Below are 20,946 nucleotides of genomic sequence, written 5' to 3'. Positions count from 1 at the left end.
GCTTATTACCAGAGAACAAAAACATGTTTCTATCCTCCTACAGACTGTGAGAGTCTTTAAAATAAACAAGTGGAGAAACTGCATCTTCCTGATTCCCAAAGAGAGCAGAAATCCAGTACACACCATGTTTATGCTGCCTTGTCTCCACTACCTTTCTAAATCTGTTTGGCTTCTCTCTAAGGAAAACACAGCCATTCATTAATCCAGCATTAAAGCACACTGTAGCCTTGACAACTATCACATCATAATTATTATTAATATATAATGCTAGTAGTAGGAGACCAAGTTCTGAAACCCCAGGTCCCTAGGTTTGTATGCCCACAATAATAAGAAAAACTAGATAGATGCAACGGCAGAAAAAAGGTGTTTTCCACCTTAAATTAAAAAAAAAAAAAAAACAAAAAAAAAAACCACAAAAACAAACAAAACACCAAAAAGCACAAGAAGTCCGGTCTTTTCTCTGTCCTTCATTAACCCTCCCACCCCAGGTGACTTCATGCAGGCAACTACTACCATGAACTAACTAGTGGCCCAGAAGGCACTAAGACTCTGTACACAGCACATACACAATTTAAAGCCGTAAGGGAATTACTTATTGGCTAATTCACACAGCAGCTGGAATGAACGAGTCATTAATCTCTGTTGGTAAGACACCTTATCAGTCGTGGCTGAATAAAGTAGTCAACCATCAGGCTTTATTGCTTTTTGCATCAGGCCAGTAGCTCTTAGTCTTGCTGTTTATGCCTTCCTTTCTCCGAGGATTCTGTATCTTTTCTCACTTCTTGAATCTATGAACTGCTGATTCTATCTCAACAATTTTGATTCTGTCGACAAATTTACCTTTCTTATCATGCACGGCTTAAGGCCTTCTCAACATTTTCTTACAAGTAGTTTTCGCAATTTTTGCGAAGTCAAAAGGAAGGTTATTTGGTTGAGCTGAAAAAAGAGGCTCTGCGCTCTGAAAGCATTGTGCAGCCTACGAATTCTCAGCAGTACTGGGGAATTATCCCTCGCTGCAGCTTCTTCCCCGCCGATAAATAAGCAGCCACAGTCACGACATGACGTGTCCGGGGGCTCAGCCGCCAGTCGCCTCGGCTGGGAAGGAAACTCCGGGGCAGCGGACGGCTTTGCGAGCATTCCCGGCGGGACCCGCCCGGCCCGGCCCGGCCCGGCCCGGGGGCTCCGCTCACGCACGCCTTTAGGAAACCAGCGGCACAACCACCGCCAGCGCCGGCCGGCGACCGAGGCAGCGCCCAGGGCAAGGAGGAAGCGCCGCCTGGGCGCCGTGAAGTGCAAAGCGAACCGCCTTGTCTGTATTCTCGTTCGCTTGTTTGTTTGTTTGCCCGCGGTACTCGGTTTATTTTCTTCCGGTGCACTCGCCGGCGCCGCACACCGCCCCTGCCCGGCGTGCCCCGTGCGCAGGCGCGGCTGGCGGCGGCGATGGGCGGGCGGGTGACCCGCGTGTTCCGGAATTTCAACGTGGAGAACCGGGCCCGCCGCGAGATCAGCAAGGAGAAGCCGACGCCCGCGCCGCGGCACCGCACCGCCCGGCTGGACGCCATGGCCGGTGAGTGCCAGCCTGGCCCGCCCGCCGGCTCCCGCTGCGGGGCCGGTGACATTGAGAGCGGCGCGGGGCGCGCGGGGCATGCCGGGAGCCGCGGCGGTTACAGCGGGCAGCAGCGTGAGGGGGCTGATGGAGGTGGGCTGGGTGGTGGCGCGGTTGCTGTGACGGCTGCGAGGGGCGGTCGGTGGAGGTGGTTGATGGGGTCAGGACCTGGGGACAGTCGATGGCGCGGCTGGTTCCGGGGACAGCTGGTGGAGGCGGTGGGATCGGTGGTGGCAGCGGTGTGGCACGGAGCGTTTGCTGAGGCAGCGCTGCAGAGCAGCACCGAGCGTGGGCGTGCTGTGTCCCCCTGTGCTGTGACAGGTGACCGGCCCTGCCCCACCCTGTGAAGCCGTGTCGCTGAGGTCAGGGCCGTGGGAGCAATGACACCTTCTCAAGAAGATACGTGCATTTGCGGGAGCCATGCCGTGCCGCTGGGGAAGGACTACCAAAGAGGAAACGATTTGACTCAGATCAATCTTTTCTTTTTCTTCCCTTCTTCTTCTCACTGCCTTTAGATAGCCCAGAGATAAAAGAAGAAGTTCTCAGAAAGGACGATAGGTTCCTCACCTTGCTCAAAGATGTTTATGTTGAGTCCAGAGATCCACCGGTGCGGGTGAGTGCATCTCTGTACGAGCCATACAAACATCAGCTTTGTGGTCTTCAAACTCAGCACAAAGGCTGTGTCAAGAAAAATGCTCTTTGTGCATAAAAGCTACCTTTCTTCAGTAGATAAAAGTGGTGGTTTTATTACTCTTCTATACCTCAATAACACTGACTGTGTCTGACCCCAGGTTTTGAATTGTAATTCAAAAAAACTCAATTGTAATTCAAACCCCAGATTGTAATTATACAAGCTTGTAAATGCTGACACAGTCTTCCTTTTTAACATTGTGTTGCTCTTATATTGTTTTCACCTAAATTCCTGTTTCTGCTTCTATGAGGCAGGGTACTTCTCAAGCCTTTTGCAAACATAAAGTAGTTTGCCAGAGATAATTTGTGGAGTTGTTAGAAAAGACTGGGACTGCTGGGGGAGCAGGGATGTGGTAGAGGACAAAGATGTTTAGTCTTTAATGGAGTCTTTAACTCCATTAAATGTTATACAGTGCAGAGACTTTTTTTATCCAGCTCATGAGGTGCCTTAGGTTTTTTTTCTACATAATCTTGTGGGTTGTGTGGTCATAATTTCCTTATTGCCACTGGCTGCAATCTTTAACTTGAAAGGCAAAGCATGCTCCTTTGTAAAATGCAAACTGGGGTTCAGTGTCCTCTTTTCCATCATACTGTGCTATGGCTTGTGAGTTTTACCTGTTTCATTATCACACACTTTATTCCAGCTGCTTTATTCAGTAACAAAATTTTTATAGTCATTTAGCAAAATCCCTAAGTCTCTCTAATTTGCTACTTACATGGTATTCAAGTCTAAAAATATTTAAAATGCAAATAGATTTCTTCAGTCTCTACCTGAAATTTCCAAGAAATTTCTATCTTTAATTTCCATCACAGAGGTTAGCACTCTAATCTTGAAGTGCTGAAGTCTTATTTCATTATCTTTCAATATTCGTGTATAAACCTGTCAAGAGAGATTGAGGAAAAAGCCCAAAGTGGAACAAATCTTTGTTTGATTCCATGCCTACTCTGAGTGTGCTGCCACAGACTTGCCCTTGTGCTGTGTCTGCTTGCAGTTGTTAGAGCACAACTGAAGTGCTCAACAGAGACTTGTGGGCAAAGCAGTACAAAAGCTTTCTCCCATTCCTGATGTTATCCTGATGACTTTGTGCATTGTGTGTACACACCTCTGTGTATGTCTGTGGTAAGTGGAAAAGCACCAGCTTGGGAGCCCTGAAGTGGCAGACTCCCAGAGACAGATGATCTAATTAAGAGCTGAAAAATCATTCATTATCCAAGCACAGTTTTAGCAAAAAGTAAAGATGTGCAGTACAGGCCAGACATTCCTTGTAGCTCAGAAACAGACACACAGGTGCTGTGGTATCCGTTTTCTCAGCATCTGAGTTAATACAGAGTGTCTGTGTAATAATCAGTGGTTCTGGGCTCTGATTACTGTATAAATACTTCTAAATTGAAGAAAGGTTTAATTGTGCCTTTTTTTTTTTTTCAGTGTGATTCACTGATTAAATGTTAATAGAAGGAAATATGAGGAAGTGAAAGCTGTTTTGGGGATTATTTGGAAATATGAAGGGACCTTATAGAAGAGACTTTGTGTGTCTACATGTTGCAGTAGTCATGGCAATTAAACTCCATATGATGCTGCAAAATAGCAGGAAAGCTTGTTCTCTAGACAGAGCAAAAGAAGGAATTTCTTTTATTAGGAAAACTAAAATTTGAAAACAAAAGGAAGAGGAGAGAGACTACATGAAAAAGTTTTCCAGTAGTATCAGAAGGATACCGATTTTTTTGTATAATTTTTCTGTTCTTTCCAATGAATCAGTACTGAATATTAGGTTATCTGGATTTACATTTGCCTACCAGAATCTGTAGTTTGCCCTGTATGAAGGGCTGCCAAGCCAATACAACACTTAGAGTGCAGTGAATAGGAGCTTTTCAGCATTTGCTGGGGAGTTGATGCTCTCTGAAAAACGGCTATGGAAGAAGCTAGGCTGGCTAAGCTTTTTTTTTAAAAACTGGGGAAAGCTAACGGGAAAAGCTAAACAGAAGAAGTATTTAGGAAAGCAGCTTAGCTGTTACAGTATGCATAGTAAACAGAACTGCTGTTGAGCTCTTTTTGTTTTCCTTCCTTCAATTAGGTAAAAGATGGAGGTGGTGAACATCTTCCAAGTAAACAAGAGGAAAAGAGACTTACAAAATTAGGCCACTTGGAAGGTCTAGATGTTAAGAAAGTTCCCAAAGGTAAAATTTCCCTTGTGGAGGCTCTGACACTTCTTAATAATCATAAACTTCAACCTCACATATGGACTGCAGAGAAAATAGCAGCAGAATACAGTCTGGAACTGAAGGAGGTCAACTCTCTTCTGGAATTCTTCATTCCTTTTGCTGTGCAGGAATTTCCTAAAGAAACCAAAAAAGCCATAACAAGCCATAAACAAAAAAAGTTAACATAAAAATACTTGCCAAAACCTTATGTGATCTCACTTGTGTCTTCATTTCACTCTCAAGTATATTCCACATCTGAAAATTCAGTTGATAAGGTGTCATCCAGCAAGGCTACTTCCTTATGCCAGTGAGATGTATTTAAGCAATTCCATTCTGCATTGGATGGCTTCAGTGAAATGCAGCAACTACAGTTTGTAAACCAGAGTATGACTAATTTGTGATATGACAGCATGTTACACAGTTCTGATTTTCCCATTCAAATGTTATGAACTCAGTTGAAGCATTTTACCTTAAAAGATTGCCTTTCTCAGCAGAGACTTCCTGGCCTGCCTAAAGAGGTGCTCCGTGGGCGTTGGCTCTGTAATTTCATGTTGCACTGCTCTTTCAAGGAATTGCTGTCAATCTGTGTTTGTATAACAAACAGCTGTATTTCTTTTGTATAAGAATGGAGTGGTATTTATACTTTGTAAAGAAGGTTAACCACAAGGGCATTTGGAAAATTCAGCTGTGACAAACGTAAAATAAAAAGAAGGTGAACAGCAAGAAGGCCTCTTTCTGGTGCTGGAACAGTAATGGCTCATATATAACTCCTTTTCTACTCTATTCTGATTTAGCTTAAATATCTTCACCTCTCCAGGTGCTGGTAGTCAGGGAATTTGTAGAGTGATGATCTTCTGGCATAAGTCTCTTGCAGCAGCCCATGGCATCTGCTGTATGAGGAACAATGCTTCATAGTAATAGGTAGCAAGGACATGCAACTGGATGTACTAATTGGACCCACTAGGAGGACTTAGTGAATGTTTGCCCATCCTGTTAGAACAATCCTTTTTCCCCTGTGGAAGCCTTGCCTGGTCCAAGTGTGGGCTAGATCAGGTCATGTTTACTTACAGCATACATCCAGACAGATGACATGAGGGTGATACAAACTGTGAGGTAGTGGTGGATTTTAACCCTGATACTGTGACTATTCACGTCTGTAGGTAAGAAATTTTGCACTGATGATTAATCCTGTAGTGAAACATGGTCAGATAAGCTAGGGGGATGGAGCAGCAGATAATCAGAATTGATATTTAAAAATCCATTATGATTGCCTTCCTTTAAAAAACAAACCCAGAATTTTAAGTTTTATGCCTGTCACCAAAGAAGATGAATTTAAAGGGTATAAGTCTGTGCCAGGCTTACAACGTAACTTTCTTTTCAAGAACCTTTCTGCCAAGTCTTTGATTTGGAGTCTGGGAAATGTCTTACCAAGAAGATGATCAGATTTGTTATTTCACAGCAAGATTCCTTCACCTTCTTTGAGTTGGAACACAGTATCTCCAGTACAGTTTGCCACAGTGCATTTGAAGGTTATGTTTGGTTCATTTCTGAAGTACATAACACCGTATGATAGTGGAAGATGACACTGTGCATTGTATAAAAATTCAAAATTGTTAGTCTTTGGATGTGTGGCTTGTCATTTGTCCTCTAATACAATGGGGTACAGAGCTGCACTCTGAAACTAATGCACCTGAGTTATGTACCAATTTAAGACTGCTTTGCACAAAATACACTTTTATAAAATGTTATAATAGAAATACTTAATTGTTTGAGTACTGTTCATCCTAATGTAATATTTAAGGTAACATTCAGAAAACGGCTGTGGAATGCATTTGGTACAGATTCTGTTGATATTGAAGATGCTGCAATTTCCTGTAAAATGAATTTTATTATGGATTGAAGTATTGATTAAAAAGACACTACAACCAGGACCAGACAACAGTTTAACCATGCCCTTGATATGTATTTTGGCCTCTTTTGTCTGCCTTCATGAAAAGTCTTGTGATGTAGCTGCACCATGACAGTGCTCTGTTTCACTTCATGGTACACTGCCGTGTTGCTTACACCCTCCAGGAGCAGGCTTGTACTTTGGGATGTTTGGTGTCATCACATTCCATGCCCCAGCCACACCTTCAGGACAAAATCCTGTCCACAACTGTGATGATTGCAAAGCTGTTCCCTGTTTCTGTGGAGCCAGGCTCTCTTCCTCTGAATATATTATCCACAGTGGGAAAGCAGATGTCCCACAGCAGAGCTGGTGTAGGGATCCCATCTCCCTGCAAGCAGGTGAACTTTTGGCCCAGAAGGCTTCTCTGGAGCAGGGTAGTTCTCTGGCAAAGTGTTCACCCCAGGAGAATTAGATGCAATGCAGTTTGTCAGCACAGATTCTTCTGCTGGTCACCTGCCCCACCTGCTTGGCAGCGTCAAACCAGTATTACAAAGGTATTGCCAATGTTACAGGATCATGTAAAAATTTGTACCATTATCTATCCAAATGATCTGAGGTCTGAATGTTTAGCTTTCACTGCGTCTTCTGACATGGAGCATGTTCCCCAAAGCTCACAAGAGCCAGGAGCATGGATCTTTCCTCTACTCTGTTGGGAAAGCCTGTCTGCAATGCTACTATCTTGTCCACAAGATAAGATCACAGCATGTGTGTGTGCCTACAGTGTCCTGGTATGTGTTTGACGGTAATGCTGTCTTCAGGGTTGATGTATGGAACAAGACTATTCTCACTGCTGCATCTTTTCTACAACTACTTATATCCTTTCTTCCAGTTTCAAGGGACATTTTACTCATCAGTCATCTTGCCTGGTTACTAGTTTCTAACTGGAAGAATAATGGTATTTTCTTTACACTTGAAACGTGGTTTGTCTGTGTCCCTTTATGTCTATATCCCTTTCTTGTTTGGCTGTCACCTTAAGAAAGAGGTATTCTTCAAGCAACTGTTTTGAGGAGGCAATTATGGGGAATTTGTGGGAACCTGCAGTTCAGTTTTCAGGTACTTCTATGTGAAGAATTTTTCATGTCTCATTGCTATGCATACGGTGAAACAAATTTAGCTCAGGTGGTTTTGGCTACCATGTAGAAACATTACATTTGGTAGGGAACAACCTGTCTCACTCAGACTGACTTGTTATTATGGAATTAATGTACAATGTGTTGCAAGTACTTTGTGAGCCTGCAAGGGATTAGTTTCATTTCTAGTGTGGCACACGGTTGACAAACTTCCTATACATGACATTATTCTACCAGTCCTTCACATGTCACTGAATAAACCCCAGACCACTCTGAGCACCAATACAGAGTGAATACCCAGGAGCAGGCTGAGCCTCATTTGATAATGAGGGTTACATTCCTGGTGAGTCATAAAATTTAATTTCTTCCAGGGAGTTCCAGCAGGTATACTGGAATTCCTGGCTTGAATTTTTTTAAAGAAAATTTCTTGAGGGGGAGTCAAGTACCTAACTTACTCAGGTTTTCTTGGACATACTCCTCTTTCTCTCTCTTGTTCAATCATTAAATCTATTCCCAGCCTTCTGCAGCCAGGCTTTGCTGCTATGAAAACTTCATGCAGTTGCATTCTTTCTCTGTTCTAGATCACGTGCAAATGTTGGTTGTATTCTGCCCTTTCGGTAACAACTATTTTATTTTTCAAGAGCTCTCTTGCCTTCCAAGACGAGCACATCTGCTGAAGTAAAGATAAGAAAACTGAGCAGATTTGGTGCTGCAGAACTTACTTATGAATAGGACAGGTTTTCAAAAGGAATTTAGCTTTCACATCTTCAAAAGCTACTCTTTAAGGATGTGAACCCAAGTAATCTGTCTCACCACATATGTATTGTAGCTTGGTTCCTGCAGACTGATGGCAAGATAGCAAGATTGGAGCTGAGAGTTTGAACTCTGCTCTCTATGCAGTTTAGTAAGAGGGACCTTCAGTACAAAGTGTGAGTTTTCTGTAGCCTCCCATCACAGGGAACTTGTCTTTTAAGCTGACTTTTTTTGCTCAAGGAGAAAAGTATATGTGCGACGTGTGTATTAAACTTACAAAGGAGAATGTCTTATTTCTGTATTGGAAAATCAAATCAAAGTTCAAGTAGTCATACAACAGGATCAAAATGCAAAAGTTTAAAAAGGGTGGCTGTCTCACTTGGTTACATGTGAGCATCATGCTTGCATGTTTGAGATGATGCATGAATTGCATGGATTGCATGAAGCTTCACATTTCACAGCTCCTTCTGAAACCCCTTTATACAGGAGTTTCCTGGCTCTTCATCAGATGGTGCCACTGTTGAACTGACAGGGCAGGCATGACCAGAGCAGGGGAGCTTCAGGTGCAAACAGATTTTGGTACTTGAGACTGCAGCAAGTTGTACACCAACTGATGTGGTATTTGCAATCAAAACACCCTGTTGGTGCCTGTTATTAAATCTGTTTCCAACAATCTTCAAGTCTAATGAATTCTGTCATTCACAGAATATAATTGTGAATTATAAATTCACAGTTTTGCTGCTGCTGTGTTAATACCAGAGCTAAGTATTTTCTCCTTAAAAAAGCCACAAATCCCATGGATTAAATTCTCTTAGAAACTTAACATTAGTTTTCTTGGTCTGAAACAGAGACTTAGATGTACACAGCAGCAGTGGCAAGTAACAGCAGCACATCTGTATCATGCTGGAGGGAGAGCACTATGGTGCTCTTGTGCCTTTGCAGGGTGGAGTGGGGTTTGATGTGTCTGCCAGCAGGAAAGAATTTTAAAAAATAAGTCTGCCAAGGTGGTTCTTTTGTGACTGTTGTGCAAAGTCTCCTTTCAGTGTGGGTTACTTCAACTGCAGAAGCTGTTTTTAGGTGAGACGTTTTGGCCTCCTGAGAGGAGTAGTGCTGCGTTGCCCTGGAGGGAAGCAACTGGGGCCAGACAGACACCACAGTTATCTGCTATAAGGATTCCTCAAACGGGAATAGAAACTGCATGAGTGGCATGAGGCCACTGTTTTTAGTAAGCTGAAGGAAATGATGGTGTGGTTGCATGAATCTACTTTTTCATAAGTTGTTCAGTGGCACCCACACCTGGAAGCTGGGATCACACAGGGACTGAGGAATCCCACTGCTGAGTGGGATGAGCTGCATGTGGTGCTGGTGAAAGCTACAGTCCTGCCAGGGCTGCTGGAACTGGAAGCCTGAGTGTAAAGTCACAGCTGGAAGCTCTACTTACACAGAGCTTGGGGTCTGGAGAAAGGACAACAGACAGCACTGGTAACCTGCACTGGGAGTGCAGAGCTGGTTATAATTGTGTGTTGGCAGAGTGAAAAGAGATAAAAGTGGAGTCTTTGAGACATTTTCTCTGACCTCAAGTATGCCCTTTTGTTAACTGCACAGGGCTTTGTTCCAAAAAAAATCAACACATTTCGTGACTGGTCAGCAACGTGTGGAGTGTGAAGTAGAGGCAGAGCAATGAAGTAGGGACAGAGCACAGTAAGCCTGGACAGTCAGATCCATGTTCAGCTGCCATATGTACAGGAGTTGTGCATTGCACGTCACCCTTCATTGCCCTCTGTCCCAGCACAACACTGTGGCCTAAAGGATGCCACAGGCTTGATGGTTAGGTGTCCCCTTGTAAAGTGGGGTTGTGGATTTGCATCCCTCTTAAGGTCAAGCAGAAACTGAATGTTAGGTAGAGCCTACCTTAGCAGTCCCCATGCCCCCTAAAAGCTGGAACCTATGTATCTCAGTTGCATAATTCCTCCACGCCATGAATTTTCTTCATGGGAACCAAGCATAGCAGGGCTCAAGTCCCTCTTGGTCGGGCTCAGGTGGGGCAGTGGTAAGGGTTACAGCCTGGTGGGCAGGGGAAGGGGCTCACTGCTGCTCAGGGAGGGAAGCCTTCTTTGTTCCTTACCACCCCTCCCCTTTCCCACTGCTACAGCCCACCTCTCTTTTTTGCTAGCTCAGGCAATTGTCAGACCACTTGATGAACCACTTTAATTCACTAACATGGCAGAAAACAAAGCAAAAGAGATATTTTTATAACTGAGAAGAAGGAAGTCTTTACTATTCTCATCATCAGTGGCTATCCTTTGGCTGGAGCCACCATATATTCAGCTTACTTGTATTATTGGACATATCTACAGGGAGAAACAAGTTATTAAAATTGGGTCTGTTTTTCTTGCACAAAATTTAGGGGCAAAAAGCTGAACATGCAGATGAACCAAAATGCTGCTATGAATTTTTTTGCAATGCATTATCCCTAGGTTATTTATTTGAAAAGCATACTGTTGAAACCTTTTTTTATTTTTAAATTTTAAATGCATATTTAAGTGTGGTGGTATAAGATGACATTTATTTCTAAGAACAATTCAAACTGAAGACAAAATATTTTTTTTCAGACACCTAGGGTTTCTTTACAAGATAATGAAGCTCTTATTTTTCCTTTGGTCAATCTCCAAAATAAATGCTAAGACTTGTGTTAAACAAAGTTTCTCACATTCTAGTTACTACCATTCCTACCCTTACCTAAATCCAGTTCTCCTCATACCCCTCTACTTTGCTGACAAGCAACATCTGTGGGTTTCTAGTCCTGTTTCATAGATAGGCAATTAATTGTGTACACTGAGTGAGGCTGATTTACTGTCTAACTATAGCTATAGTGAATCTGGAGTAAATAGAAAGCATGTGCATTGAATAGCAATGAATCAATGTAAAACAGGCCACTGAAGATGTCTTCAGGAAGAAATAATGCCAGACTCTTGGCTTTGCTTCTCTGCAGAGGAGGAAAGTGGAAATAAATTTCATACTGTGTTCTGCCTTTCTCAATTAGCTGTCACCAGTTAAAGATTTCCTTTGTGGGAACAAATTCACAGCTGTCATCACTTAACAAAGATAAATTCTATCAGCTCACTTCGGCACACGCAATTCTTCAATATTAAACCCTTTTTATATTGCAAAGTTTTCATTAATGTAGCAATTTGAGAAATGGAGCCATTTTTCTTGTGACTCAATAGGTTGACATTTAATCATGGCTTCTTAACCCTTTGAAATAAATGTACTGCTGAGTACATTTTGAATAAAATTTTTTGAATTTTACCATGGACACATAGCTACGATTAAAAGCTGAGAAGATGCTACTAAAAGCAAGTCTGTTCTTTCAACAGATAGCACAAATACCTGCTTGTGATGCATACGGTCTATGACCCTGTACATACATAATTCTCTAGCCTTCAGAAAGCAATGAAACTGCAATGTTTGGGAGATAGGCTAAGGAAATATGCAGTTTTACTGACAGAGCAGTATGAGAAACCCTTGTTAGACTTCTAGGCTCAAAAATTTGTGCTATCATTCTGCTGCTGTGGAACTTGTTACAGAATTCAGCCCTTGCTACAACATTGCACTCTAGCATAACATGTTTAATGTTGCAAAAAAAGTGTAGTTAGTTCTCAATCAAGAACAAAAGCTGAACTGAGTGTAAACCAAGCTTACTCAAATCCTCTTGAGATTGCTGCAACTTAAAACACACTGTGAAAAATGAACTGCTTCTTCTGTCTTAGCTGCTCAATACTTCTGAAAATGAAAGATGAAAACCTAAATGTAGTTAAAGTCAAAATGCAGGACATACTGATATAAATTACATAGGGCTCTTGATGTGCTACTACTCCTTTCTGTCTTGAATTTAACACAGGCTCTGTGACAATTTCCCGTGTTTTTAGTTTTTGACAACATGAAATGCCTTTTCTAAAATAATCTTTTGTCTTTGGTGAAATGATAGCATCTCCTTCACCTTCTCCTGCACAGATTATCTTGGGTTCCTCAAGAGAAGAGAAAGGGAAATGCTAGATAAATATTCAAATGTCAGGTTGAAGAATGTGTCAAGAAGGATTTTCAAATGTTATGTCATTTCTACACCTGGTGCTAGACATGGATACGCTGCATTTTTCCAGTCTTCATCAAAGGTTTGTTTCAAATGGAAGACAACTTGAATCTGAACTAACTTCACAGTCTATTGATTTTCAAGCTATTTTCAAGATAAGAAAAAAATGGTTACTTAAGAGATAAAAATCCAGTGTACATTCCAATTGGTCAAACTGTCTCTGGAGTTGCAGAGTGGTTATCTAAAGATGCAGCTGAAAAAATGTGGCTTAAAGATGAGAAAACAACTTATCTGTTGTGTCCCTTCACTAGATACATTAGACAAAAATAGACTTTCAGGCTGTGGAGGAGATGCAGACAGATGGTTTTGTTGCTGAATCCTTGCAAATAACCCCTGTCTGCAAATCAAACTTTTCCCCAAAGCCCTGGCAAATCTATGTATGCTGCAGGTGGCCAGAGATTTTTATAAGAACATCATTAAATTTATGCAGGGACATCTCAATGGACCTATTTGCATCATTTGGGAAGGTGACTTACCAGGATCAAACACTAAATGTGAACTATGATAACAAGAATAATATTTGTTTTCTCTGTGTTCTGCAAGGATGTTTCACTCCATAGCTCTTGGATAAGTCCTTACACAAAACATTATTTGATTTACTGCTATGTTTTTCTCTGTTTTGCCATTAGGAATAATATTACCTATTTTTTTCTGAGGTCTGCTAGAAGCAGAGTAGGAATAAAAAAGTATAGGTATGAGAAATAAATATAGACTTTTCTTAAGCATGTTTTTTTTACATATGCATCTCTTGCCATGCTACCAAAATATTTATATTTCACTTTTTAATTTTGCTCATAAAGTTGCAAATCATTAACAGCTTCTATAAGGTCTGTAATACTTTCAAAGCTTGTCCTTGTTCCATCAAGGTTATAAAAGGCAACAGGAATAAGGAGCACTGGTGTCTTACTGACCTGCAGGACCTAGGTGACAGTTTTAACCATGGCTGGCAGCATCCAAGTCAACTGCAGGATGCCATCTAGAGATGTGGGATCTAATGGCAGGAGGAATGATCTTGGAAGAAGACCTGAGCATCTGGGGATGAGGCAGACCACTTGCTACCTCAAAACACTGTGCACTGGGCAAAATGTTGTAAACATTTTTGAATTCACAGAATCATAGAATAATTTAGATTGGAATAATTGGAATAATTTATCTTGTGCAATCAAGCTTTGAATATTTCTAAACCTGTAGATTCTACAACACGGGCAACCCATTCCAGTGCTTAACTGTCTTTGTGGGAAAAGTAATTTCTTTACAGCTGGGCAAAATTTCCTGTTGCAACTTGTGACTGTTGCCCATTGTTGTTCTGCTGGAAGACTGGAAGATGGAAGAGTTTCTCCGTATTGCTTATGCCTGGCCAAATATCTTTCAGCATCACCAGAGTATTAAAAATTATCAGAAAGAAACTTGGTTCCATCCATCTGTGCTTTACTCCTTTGCTGGGAATGTCATCTTTCCAATTCCTGTTTCTGCTGGCAGCTAACTCTACCACCTCATCTATAAAACATGAATAGATGTAAAAAGCACTATAATGTAGCTTAAAAGACAAAGAAATCATTCAACAGAATATAAACATACAATTTAAGGATTCTTCCTGCAATAGTAACACCATCACTCTTCCTGTCAGCTTGCATGTTTTGTCTACATATACTTAGTACCAGGCAATGCATTTGTCTCTGGAAAGCAGCAGCTGGGGCTGTGGGTGGGTGAACAAGGAAACGAGCAAAAATCCAGGCAAAACTTATCCCTGTTTTTTCTCTGTGGTTTACCAATGGAAATAATATTGCCTTATTTTATTTAATGAACAGTAATGTAGAAAAATTATACATAAGCTCACAACTGCTCCTCTTCTCTTAGCAACTCCTCTGTAGTAACATTTTCTGGTAATAAGGTTACAAGATCCACATTACAGTCTGAACACTTTCTGAAAATTGTTTCCATTTATTACATGCTTAAAATATCCATAGTTGTTATTCATTTTCTAAAGCATCAAACTTAATGAAATATGTGGAAACAAATCTGGTACAGACTGTTAACATGCCTTGATTCTGTGTTTTAATGGTACTGAAAGGCAAAAGTGAAGTGACATTTTACTTTGAAGTTCTCCCACATTTTCTTAATGACACAACACAAAAAAATCCACAATTTCTCAGTGCCTCAGGTCTACATCAGACACATGAAGAAATGTGGTTGCTATTTTTTTGATCATTGCCTTAGGAGCATACACTAAATTGTTGTCCTGTCACTTAAATCACTCCAGGAAGACTCTCTGATAGTCCTGTGATGTATGCACATTTGTCTTTCTGGCAGATGTTTAAGTGCAAATTAAAGGTAAAAGAAAGCCAAAAAATTCTGAGCTGCCACAAAAGGACTGTGGGAGAAGAGGTGAAGTCCAGCCTGTGTCTGTGCAGGGGTGCACCATTATCATCATTAAGTGAATGGAATGACCTAGACTCTCAAGTCCTGATCGTGCAGCTTAGATGAGTCTTTATTTACATAAATGGTCAGGTTTCCACCAAAAGAAATTACGCATATGATCACAAGTATGTACAATTAGGTCTTCAGATTAACACTAAGGTGTCTATAAATTTCTCAGAGATAAGACTAGCTCAGATTCTGTTGTTCAGGGATTTTTCTGGCTGACAGATAAAAACATTGAAATATACTCTTCTGTGAAAGTGTGAAGTGGTACCGTGTGAAGGTTTCTGAGCAGTAAAAGGCAAAATAATGTTTAAATCATGTGCTATTGATCTGACCATGTGAAAACACTCTTAAAGTACAGATGATGTTAATAAAGTCAGTCTAATACCCTAGAGCCTTCCTTTTAACACATGGTGATATAGCATTATGGTTATGAAATACTGCACATCCTGAGTCAGTAAATGTCAGTGAACTTTAAAAAGAGAAAAAAAAATATGTTGCTTACAGACAAATATGATTCATTTCTGCACAACAGAGAAAGACATACACAAAAAACCACATGGTATTATCATTCTCGTACTAGATTTTGAGAGCAGTCAAGCTTACTCAAGTATGCCAAGTCACACTTGGAGAGACAATAACATTCCTGTTCTTTTTTACAATCTCCCAAGAGAGAAATTGCAAAATTTCTGGATCATCAATTTGTGCTGTGTCATATGCTGGCACTGGTGTGTGGGTTGCTTAGATCCCAGCTAAGTATAAAGACATTTCACCTGCCTGTACTGAGGAAAATATGTGTATGTGAAATGAAAAAGAAGTGAGGGCAGCAAGTCAAGGGAGAACTCATCTACTCCAACTGAGTGAGACCCCACATGGCATACTGCATCCAGCCTGGGGTCCTCAGCAGAGGAAGAACGTGGACCTGTTAGAATGGGTCCAGAGAAGGACCATGAAGATGATCAGAGGGCTGGAGCACCTCTCCTAATGAGTAAATGCTGAGGGAGTTGGGGCTGGAGAGGCCTCGAGAGGGCTCTGAGCAAACCTTATAGGTGCCTTTTGGCACTTAAGGAGGGCCTGTAAGAAAGAAAAGGACAGACTTTTTACACAGGCAGACAGTGATAAAACAAGAGGGGATGGCTTTAAATTAAAAGAGGGTCAATGTAGACTGGACATAAGGAATATTTTCTTTTTATGACACGAGTTGTGAAACCCTAGAACTAGTTACTCAGAGAGGTGGTGGCTGCCACACCCCTGGAAACACTGAAGGTCAGGCTGGACGGGGCTCTGAGCAACCAGATCTAGTTGAAGATGTCCCTGCTCATTGCAGAGGGGTTGGACTAAATGACCTTTAAAGGTCCCTTCCAAACCAAACTATTCTGTGATTCTATAAAGGTTAGCCTATTTCACATGCACCATCACCAACAAGAAAGCAGCAATAACATGCACCATCACCAACAAGAAAGTAGCAATACTTTATCTCTTTTCACTCATTATTACAAATAAACTGGATCTCCATCCAGATTTACCACATAGGTAGATATCAAAGATTTGTGTAACAATATTTAGTGTTTATAAAATATTTAAGCATTATTGTAGAGAAAAATTTGCATTACTGCAATTTTTCATGCCAACGTGATTTGTAAAGCAGCCAACATATGTTAATTAGAGAATTTTCCTAATTACTTTCTGTCAGTGTGCTGCCCTAACATGACTTAAAATGTACAGCTTAATGTATTAAATGTATTAGGATTGCTTATACTTCCCATTGTAAAACAGGGAGTAATATGCTAATAACAGCAAATGTTTACAACGATCTTTAGATGCACATATCTAATTAAAGTGAACATCCAACATGTTGGGCAAGGATGAGTCATACTTCACAACAGCTCTACAGGGAAGAGATCTGAGTTTTGTATTCTTCTAAAGCAATACCCAAAAAAATTAAATTACTTTCTTTTGTGTGAAATGTATTTTCTGCTGCTTACTGAATGCCTAAAGGATTAATGAACATGAGAGTATGAAGCCTGGGATACATACTGCATAGGACAAGGGTGGCAGCTGTAATGGAGGGCTAGAGGGAGCTATTTGAAAACCCAACCTTTTTGTTGCTAAGCACAAAACCTACTCTATGTGCATTTTTATCACTCAGGAGCAAGGTACCAGCATTATGCCACCCTAGTTACCATGGTTTCCATTCAGCCATAGCGCCCTCTTGGAAAAGAAACAACTTTAGTTTTATATTCATTACATATCATTTTAATTGTAATTTTAGTTGTAATTTTAAAAGCAAAATTACAACTCAAATGATCTTAAAACCAGAATTACAATTTGACCTATCTATGGACAGATCAACATGATTTTGTGTTTGAACCCAATACATACTTTCCCAGACCCAAAGCATCTCCTCTCACTACAGCAAGGCTTGAAAATAACCACACTCACAGAGATGCCTTTTTTCAAAGAGTGCCCAACCTTCTGGACATCACAGGTTTTGATGAACCCTGATAGCGAATGTGTTTCCCAGCCATCTGGCACTACCAACACCATGGTACCATCGTGTCACTAGTGGGCAGTGATGGACCTAAGAGCTGGAGGAGGCTGCTGGGAACCTCTGGCAGCACCAGTGCTGCTGCTGCTCCTGCCCCCCTGCCAGGAGGGAATGCTCTGCTGCTCTGATGGTTGTGGTGAAGGAAACAAATCTGCAGTGTGAGAGCAGAGCCCTCTCAAAGGGAGTAGCTGCTTGCTGTCTCATGAAAGAGTGAAGGTGTTTTGAACACAGTACAATTTACATTTGTTGTAAAGGTGTCGGGCTAGATCAACAGCTTCTGATCTCTGCACTTTTCAACAGCTCCAGAAAGTGCAATGTGCACTGACCTGCTCTCTAGCAACGTGCCTTGCTGTCTCTGGGTATATTTAAGTCACACAATTTTAATTGAGCTACTTCCCTAGGAGGATCTACAGTAATTTAGTTTGGGTGATACAGCATACATGCAAAAAGCAAATTATGAAAGGGATTAATGCTATCAGAACAATAGCTTATGTTCTAATTTTGTTCTGTTTTCACCTTTTCTATGCAGCTGTGGTATTCTGAGATATGATGAACAGATAGCAGAAGCTGGTCTTTAAGTAGCAAACTGCATACCAATGACATCTGAAGTATGCTAAGACAGATGGGATAATCTCATTTTTAAATGTGGCTGTAGAAATAACCAAGAATGAAATAATTATTCATACAAAAACTAATTTCAGTAGGCTTCAGAGTCAGATCACAATCACTGAAGAAACCTCTTTGTGATTTTCTGACCCATCATCATTTTGACTCCTACAGACCCTAAATACTTGCATCATGAGGATCCACTTGTTACTAGAAAACTGCAAGGAAAGACACTCCCTTACCCCAACTGTCCTTCATTCTCCTGCCTCTGTAGCTGATTAGAGCTGTGGTAAATCTGTAGTAAATAACCACTGGAAAATGTTGACAAGTTAATTGGGCTCATAACTGCGAAGGCAATGAGACATTTCTGCAACTGTTTAGATCAGCTTTGTCAGATGTAAGTCAGTTACAAAGGCGACACATTTAATTGTAAAAAGAACACATGGAGAATAAATCAACTTTCAGGCTTGAATTACAGTGCAGGAGGGATAATTACCAGAGCAGAACATGTACTTAAAAACAAAAATCTTTTGTAGAACACAAACACCTGGAAGAGAATTACACCGAAAATTAATGTTGAGTATAAAAAAAAATTAAAAAAAAATAAATAGCAATATTGAATAAAACCATTTTACTATTTTTAACTATGTGACTTCTCAGTGGGGGTGGAGAAGGGCAGCTTTGACCAGACTTCCAAAACTTATTGTGGTGGTGCTAATGGTTCACTAGGCATCCATTTTTTCCTCAAAGTCAATGCACAATTATGGAGCTGCTTGTATCTTATTTGCTTCACAGTCCCCATATGCCTGGTAGGTGGATTTCATGCATGTGCAGTCTGGAAGGCTTGCTTCAGATATAAATCAGAGCCACTTATAATGGTTAAAAGTATATAAAAAGGCTATGATGAGCTTTGAGATCTGGGTCAACAGAATTGAGTTCTTTTAAGTAACTGCCCTGTACCAAATTTTGCCAATTTTGTGTTCAGCTAACTACAAACTGGCAATTTATTCTTCTTGCTACGTATATTATCAGATATTAAAATCCTGAACCTCGTTTAAAATTTAGCAATAGTATATACTGTGTAATTAAAATGTGCATGACATTTCTATCTAGGTAAAATAAAGTCAGGCAGGTGATGTTATGAATTACTGAGTTTTTCACAATTTTGTCACTTACAAAAGCTTCTTGTCTTTGTTCAGCATACCACTGAATGTTCCCATTAATTGAGGGTACTTTGGAACACAGGATATACATTTGAAAACAAGTAACATCTTCACTTTGGAGTCACTTAATCTGTATGAGTTTGCTGAAATGCAAAGTAGGCTATAAAACCATCTAAGTAATTTCTCATTACAACAAATGGCTACAAAGAGGTAGGAATTACAATATTGTTCAGTTCCAACCATGGTAAAGTCTTTTGTCCCAGTTGTCAAGAATTGTATTACTGCCTTCAAGCATTAAAGAATTTTAAAATAAGTATGGGGATCCTAGGGTTTACAATTACTGAACCTTTGTGCTACAGGTTTATAATATTTTCTCTACAATCATAAGGCTTAAAAACTTCCATTTAAAAAAGTATGGAAATAAAACTTTTCATCCAATAACAGGACTGAAGGATTTAAAACTTCCTGAGTAAAAGACCCCATAATATAGTTTCCTCTTTGAGAAATAATATGTGTGTTATTGTAAAATCTATTTATATCAAATATCTTAATCAAATATTGAGGATTGGAGGAATATTTTTAGCACGTAGTTAGGCATTTTCTTCAACATTTGTTTCCTATTATCTTCAGAGAAGAGGAAAATGGACAACAGCTCATATATTTTGCCAACAGATAGAATTATCCAGATACCCAGAAATCACACTGCTGATCCAGAATACAGTGTATTATTGTTGATAATTACAGTTTTTCTACTCAAGAAGAGATTGTTTTTAGAGATGTAGGAAACAGTCCCATAAATCATCTGTATACCACTTTGGACTGCAACTAAATTAATGTATTATATAAATCTGCAGTGCTAATGTTGTTTGTTAGGAAAAGCTTTCAGTGGGTTACTGAAGGAGTTTTTGTTTAAACTAACTGATCTTTATTTATTCTGAATTATTCCAGAGGAAATTGTGTTTTTCAATCATCCATGGTTATTCCGAGTTCTTCTTTTGTTTTTATTTCATAATCTTAGACATGACCACTGTGATACTCTAATATGATCTAAAATAAAGTGATGTAATGCTTTCTTAATTTCCCATTTCTTTTGAAATACAGAAGAAGCTTAGGGGAAAAATAAGAAACCCACTATTGATCAAGTAATTTCTAGTGAGAAACAATCCTGCATAATCCTTAGAAAATTGCCACAGTGAGTTACTTCCTTCATTGTTTCACGACTGAGCTCTATTTCTAGACTGACTATTTGTGGTAAACTGTCACCAATTTGTTGCCTCTTCTTTAACCAATGTTTATGGTATGGAAAACCAACCGTATTCCCCATGAAGTTCCTTACAATCTGTGGTTCATTAATACAATAATGTAATCTCTGTACTACCTATACAAGGAAATGCACACAGTGTTAGTCTAGCAACTGCTGAAGAAGGACAGGAAATAGGAAAATGACAAAATATCAATTATTCCAATAGAGATGTTCACAGCAGCTCTAGCCTGAATCCTGCCCTGTTCATTCTGTTGAGGAAAAACACCCTGGGGGCTGTGGAAGTCTTTGTTTTCACACCCTGCAGACTGTTCTGAGACCTGCTGTATCTTTTAAGTACATTGATGTTATCATGTCAAGCTGTGACTGAAACATTTTCTATTAAAGCTGGAGCTAACACTGTGATACAACAGATCTTTTCCATTTCTAGTTTCTCTGTGTGTCCCTGTAGGCTGGAACTTTGCAACAAGGGCACTAAAATGGCAAACAGGCTTTGAGGAATGTGTAGCTACAGTGCATTGTGAGTCCTGC

The 20,946-nt window shown here is 40.3% G+C and overlaps 1 protein-coding gene across 1 annotated transcript; it reads left to right on the top strand.

The window, feature by feature from the left end:
• The first annotated feature begins 1,395 nt into the window (after positions 1–1,395).
• NDUFAF4 (NADH:ubiquinone oxidoreductase complex assembly factor 4) lies at positions 1,396–5,207 on the top strand. The gene is made up of 3 exons (XM_041478137.1): positions 1,396–1,567; positions 2,122–2,219; positions 4,369–5,207. Exons 1-3 carry the CDS (start codon positions 1,441–1,443, stop codon positions 4,681–4,683), a joined length of 540 nt encoding a protein of 179 aa, XP_041334071.1. The 5' UTR covers positions 1,396–1,440; the 3' UTR covers positions 4,684–5,207.
• Positions 5,208–20,946: the final 15,739 nt, after the last annotated feature.

This window comes from Pyrgilauda ruficollis, unplaced genomic scaffold (assembly GCF_017590135.1).
Source record: "Pyrgilauda ruficollis isolate IOZ18807 unplaced genomic scaffold, ASM1759013v1 scaffold43, whole genome shotgun sequence".
Taxonomy (NCBI): Eukaryota; Metazoa; Chordata; class Aves; order Passeriformes; family Passeridae; genus Pyrgilauda; species Pyrgilauda ruficollis.
Note: the sequence above shows the minus strand (reverse complement) of the source record. Positions and strands in the feature narration are given on the sequence as shown.

Excerpts from the sequence above, each read along its gene's own strand:
- NDUFAF4 (XM_041478137.1), top strand. The coding sequence starts at position 1,441 with ATGGGCGGGCGGGTGACCCGCGTGTTCCGGAATTTCAACGTGGAGAAC. Across the intron at positions 1,568-2,121 it reads CCGGCTGGACGCCATGGCCG|ATAGCCCAGAGATAAAAGAA; the intron begins GTGAGTGCCAGC and ends CACTGCCTTTAG. Across the intron at positions 2,220-4,368 it reads CCAGAGATCCACCGGTGCGG|GTAAAAGATGGAGGTGGTGA; the intron begins GTGAGTGCATCT and ends TCCTTCAATTAG.